The 5,427-nt window shown below is 53.7% G+C and overlaps 2 protein-coding genes across 2 annotated transcripts; one reads left to right on the top strand and one right to left on the bottom strand.

Moving 5' to 3' along the window:
* Window positions 1-200: 200 nt before the first annotated feature.
* On the top strand, window positions 201-2,087 carry SEPMUDRAFT_166410 (amine oxidase; the record flags this gene model as incomplete). The annotated part of the gene is made up of 2 exons (XM_016908231.1): window positions 201-543; window positions 677-2,087. 2 exons carry the CDS (start codon window positions 201-203, stop codon window positions 1,945-1,947), a joined length of 1,614 nt encoding a protein of 537 aa, XP_016756854.1. The 3' UTR covers window positions 1,948-2,087.
* An 814-nt stretch (window positions 2,088-2,901) lies between these two features.
* Window positions 2,902-3,924, bottom strand: SEPMUDRAFT_111237 (uncharacterized protein; the record flags this gene model as incomplete). The annotated part of the gene is made up of 1 exon (XM_016900906.1): window positions 2,902-3,924. The coding sequence occupies one exon, from the start codon at window positions 3,922-3,924 to the stop codon at window positions 2,902-2,904; it is 1,023 nt and encodes a 340-aa protein (XP_016756853.1).
* Between the last annotated feature and the right edge of the window lie 1,503 nt (window positions 3,925-5,427).

Genomic DNA, 5,427 nt, shown 5'->3' with positions numbered 1-5,427 from the left:
TGGTCGGACCGTCGCACGGTGTACTGACCTTCCCCCCCCCCCCCCCCCCCCGCGTGCATCGCGCAGCTCCTCGATTTCTCCCTTTCTCCCCCTCAGCTCGCCCACTGCGAACGACAACCTCACTCAAGACTCACTCACACACAGACACACACGCACGCACAGACGCACTCGAACCTTGAATGTCAACGTGTCAGCACAACATGGCGCACTTATACCACCAGACCTCCACGATTTGTGACAGTCCCCCGGAAAAACCATCGAATTGTGACTCCGGCCTGGGGGAGGACACATCCTCAGTCTCTGCCAACATAGCCATCGCTGTTCCGACAGAGGCGCCGGCTGTTGATCAGCTTGCCAAGGCACCCAGGACCGGAGTGAATGAAAAGGCCAAAGTGATTGTGCTCGGTGCGGGTATTTCTGGCCTCCGCGCCGCCTCTGTGCTCCAGCGCCACGGCTTGGACGTCACTATCATAGAAGCTCGCGATCGTATCGGTGGTCGTATCCACACCACGAGAAATGCACAGGGCGTGCCAAGAGATATTGGTTAGTCCTTTACGCACCAAAACTCGTAGCTGATACTGAGCTGCAGACCTGTGTTGGTTCGTTGATGGCCGAAAGGCTTCTTCACCCCAGGGGTATGTTCTTACTCGCTTGCTAACGCCAGGAAACACTGTAGGCGCTGCATGGTGCCATGAGACCAGCCACAATCCTCTCGTCAAGCTGATTTCGAAGCTGAGGCTCGACTACTACTATGATGACGGGCTGCCCATCTATTATACGGAGCAAGGTCGGACTGGTGCTCAAGCCAAACTCAAAAAAGTCGCCGACGAAGCTGCAGACTATATGGAGTGGTACTACGGAACGCACCCCGAAGCGCCTGATCAGCCCGTGTCGGACTTTGTGAACGCGTTCGTTGCCAATCATGAACTCATTACCGATGATGAGCGCTTGTGGGCACCACAGGCATTCAAAGAAGTAGAGCTCTGGATTGGAACCTCCATCGAGACCGCCTCTTCCAAACATCTCTCCTACTTCATTACCGAACGCAATCTGTACATGAAAGGTGGTTATGATGCCATTGTCCAATGGACTGCCGATTGTCTCCTGCCCAATACCATCCAGCTGAACAGCGTTGTCGACAGCGTCATGTGGTCGGAAGATGGTTCCAGGAAATCTGCCGTCGAGTATCACGACGATGCAGGAAATGTGCGTGTCGTTGAAGCCGATGCCGTGGTCTCTACGCTGCCGCTGGGCGCTCTCAAACGTGACCTGGTCCACTTCGATCCACCATTGCCTAACGACATGCAATTCGCTATATCCAAGTACAGCTATGGAGCTCTAGGCAAAGTATTCTTCGAGTTTGCTGATGTCTTCTGGAGTAAGGAGAATGATCAGTTCGTGTACTACCCGTCTCCTCCAGAACTGGTCATCGACCAGTACTCGACCTCACCTGGGGCATCGAGCACCTCTTCTGACGAACAGGACTCAATTCTCAACTACGCGACTGTTACTATCAACCTCTGGATTATGACGGGGGGGAAGGAACTCTGTATCCAGATCGCTGAGCCCCTGACTCAGCGCATCGAGGCCATGACCACTAAGGAGGAGATCTACAAATTCTTCGAGCCCCTCTTTAAGCTTTTCCGCACAGAGCCATACAAGTCTCTCCCTCCTCTCATCGATGTGGAGACTACGCACTGGTCTCACGATCCGCTGGCTGGATATGGCTCCTACTCTGCCGACAAGGTTGGCGACGAGCCTGATCTGTACATGGAAGCTCTTGAGGAGCACAAGGATTCGCGACTTCAGTTCGCCGGAGAGCACTGTACTCGGAGTGGTAATGGATGTGTACACGGCGCATTTGCCACAGGTGAGACTGCGGCGAAGAATCTTCTGAAGAGCCTCGGCGTGGAACATGACGGTGGAGATTTTCTCAGCCTTCATTGAGCAATGGAATTTTGCATGGGGCGTTCATTGTCGATGATTTCACTCTTGCTGCATTCTGTCTCTACGAGACCCCAGTGCTGATCCAGCACAACATCGTCACATCGCAATATGATCAATGTTCAGCTCGTATGATCTCTTCCTCACTGCGCACATTTTGGACGTCGTCGAATAGGGTCTCGAATGATGCATTCGATGCGAATGTGAAAGTGGGAGAAAAACAGGGGAAAGGTGTCTGTCTCTCCGGCCACAATCGGCCACCGAACTGAAAGCCTCGAGAATGATCGCTGATCCCAGCCCTCCCTACTTGAACTTCGACAAGGCTTGCAGAACACAAAAGGCCTCGAGAGTTCCGTGTAAGACTTGGTAAGTGCGCAGTCATCTGGCGAACATATGGACGAGACTGCGGAAGAGCCGTTGTATAATTGTGAGGTGCTATAATGATAAGCGATAGATATTACTAGCGCTTCTCCACTGCCCAACCGCGTTATATCCTGTACGGTCATCGCTTTCTCCAAGGTCGCCTCGAAGCTCGCTGGTTAAGGCGAGCAACGCCAAAAGAAAAAGAAAAGAAAAAGGAAATCATCAAAATCATCAAAATCATCAAAATCATCCAAAATTAACCGTAATCAATCGGCAGCAAAAAGAGATTCGTTACGTGCATATCGTCCTCTCGCACTTGAGCAGTCTTGCTATGCTCGGCATCTGGAGCCCGCATTCTTGACATCGCCGCCGCACTATCAATCATACCGACCGCATCGAAAGCAAGCACTCGCACACGATTTGAGCCCATGTCCCGTCGCATTTAGTGGCCGTTAATAGTACCAACGAAATCAATAACAGCGGGTGCCTACGGGAGAGGTTAGTAGGCAATCTTCCTGCGTGTATGGACACTTTGCTCCCGACTTACAATCTCAGCGGTCAATGCGGCGCACAGTCCCCAGACGACAGCCGCAACTAAATGTGATTACGGAGGTCAATACGTCTGTTCTCCTCCTCGACACGACACTCTGCGAGCTCGGGATGGACTGGAGTATACGACTTACGAAGGAGGAATGCCGGAGGTTCCAAAACGCCTTCGGCACAGACGGTGACGGCCACGATGACGGTAGCAACGACGGCTAGGCACGCAATCAGTCGAAGTCGTAGAAGGCGCGGAGCATTGCGCGTAAGGGTGGTGATGATGCACTTACTGATGAATGCACTAATCGAGTCGAGGAAATGCCAGTTGATGCCAAGAAAGCCGTCTTCCACCAAATCGTTGGTGCCTAGGCTCCTAGGCACGACGGCGACGGCGGCGGCGGCGTAGGGCTCGAGTGCCGTCACTGTGGTGACATCCCGAGCGAGACGCGCTTTAGTAGCGGCGGCTTTCTCGACTTCATCCGCTTTCATAGCGGCTTGATCGAGCTCATGCGCTTTCTTCACCAGGGTTTTCGCTCCCGCTTGTGCTGCAGCCCTGTGTCCGGAATTGATTAGGAGCAGGAGGGATCGAGTGGTGCTGATGACATGTTGGTGGGGATCTCTTCGTCCTCGGGGTGCACGATATGTCCTATCCCAACACCCAAGGGCACTTCGCGGGCTGATATGCCACTGCTTGTTTTTGGTACACGGGGTGTAACCTCCCCGTCCACGTCCACGACCACGACCACGACCACGACCACGACCACGTCCACGTCCACGTCGTTTCTCGATGGATCTTGGACCGTTCGCCGCTTCAATCAGCTCCGGATCCCCCGACTTGAGAGCCACCTCTCGCGCGTACTGGTTGAACATCTCCAAGTTCCCTTCCTCGGCGTACTTGATGCCTTCGAGCTCATGTGCAGTCAGCGCAGCACGGTCGTCGAGTTCGTTGCGTGCGTGCAGCGTGGTTGGGGAGTACAGCTCGCTCGCTTCACGCTTGACCTGCGCAGGGACGAGGAGTGCATGACAGGACAGAGTCATCCATACAAGAAGCATAGCAAGCATCTTGGGTGCGAACATGTTGTTGTAGTTGTAGGGTGGTGGATGGTTGGGGTACAATAAAGTGTATGAAGAGTAAGGTAGGTACACAGGAGTTGTTGGACGACGGGACAGTCACAACAGGAGTCTGCTGACGCTTCTTAAATATGTTTCCAGAGGTGTATGTGTGTGAGTGTGACAGCGTGCAAGAGAGAGGAGCTTTCGCTATCTGCCATCCTTTCCCTACACATCTCTGATACAGACTGGTTAGTCTCGCGAATGGGTGGTGCCAGAGGGATGTCATGCCGTCGGCGGAACTTGCATCAAGATAGAGAACAACACGTCCAATGGCAACACTTGGATAGAGAGACTCAAGGTGGCTGGCAGTCCTAGGTAGTCGTGTCGCTATGGTGAAGACTCTGGAAAGTACTGCCCGCCGGCAGCAATCGTGTCGTCTCTCCCCATGCTGCTAGGTTCTTGACAAGCTCTTAGGGCTCCACGATTTGCAACCTCATCTCGATCCCTTCTGACGATCATGCCGCTATAGCACCCTGGTGCTAACGTGATAGCACTCCCGATGGTGTCAGTCCCTTGTCAGAGCGTCATCGGAATCTGCCATCTTGTTATCATGTCTAAGCGATACCTGGACTGGCTGCCAAGTGTCACTGTTCTAGGCGAAGTCTATGGAATGAAGGAGAATGTGCCCGGGGGGCTTGTACCCTTGTTTCAACAAGTTGGTTCTTTTGTTCCAACAAATTGGTGGACCGTGCAGCGACAGGTGCTCGAAATTTTTGACAATCATTGCACACAGGGGAGAAGGGGAAGGGGAGGGAGAAGGGGGGTGATACAAGCAGCTCATAGTGCATACAGCTCGCTTCTGTCCTCCTTCTTGTGCCCCCCTCCTCCTCCTCCTTCACCTGTTACAACGCCTGTCTTCCCCCCCGAAGAGTCCACCTGGATCAATCTCTCGCGCAAGTACTCAAGCTATTCCTGTAACAACGACCTAATTCCCACTCTCAAGTCATGCAGCTCAGACCTGCTACCGCTATCGTTTTCCTGGTTGCATTCTGCATCAAGTAAGTGTAGTAGACCCTTGACCTGAGTCGCCCACTACTCCAATAGCAACATGCTCAGATGATGAATAGCCATCACCACAGTGTCAATGCCTTCCGCTGCACTACCCGGTGGATTTCATCACTGCACAACCATGCCATCGACCAGCTCTATTCGGACGCAATCACCCGATCCGGCTGCAGAAAGGTATATCCTCACAATCCTGAGCGCCTCTTCTATTCTCCGCAGGGCTGGTGCTGCGGTATCGGTCCACAAGAAGGGAAAGTAGGCCAATCCCAGCTCGTCACCGCATGTGCGGCCGCTCTCGACCGCAGTCATGCCCAGGCTACTCATGAGGATCCATATCTATGCAACTGTGGAGCTCCGGGACTGGTATGCCAGCCCGGCCCTCCTGCCTAGAGCACTACACAGACACTGGGTCACCGGAATCGCAAGGAGGGGGGGAAGGGGGGGGGCGGGGGGGGGGGGGGG

Source organism: Sphaerulina musiva (genome assembly GCF_000320565.1).
Source record: "Sphaerulina musiva SO2202 unplaced genomic scaffold SEPMUscaffold_11, whole genome shotgun sequence".
NCBI lineage: Eukaryota > Fungi > Ascomycota > Dothideomycetes > Mycosphaerellales > Mycosphaerellaceae > Sphaerulina > Sphaerulina musiva.
Note: the sequence above shows the minus strand (reverse complement) of the source record. Positions and strands in the feature narration are given on the sequence as shown.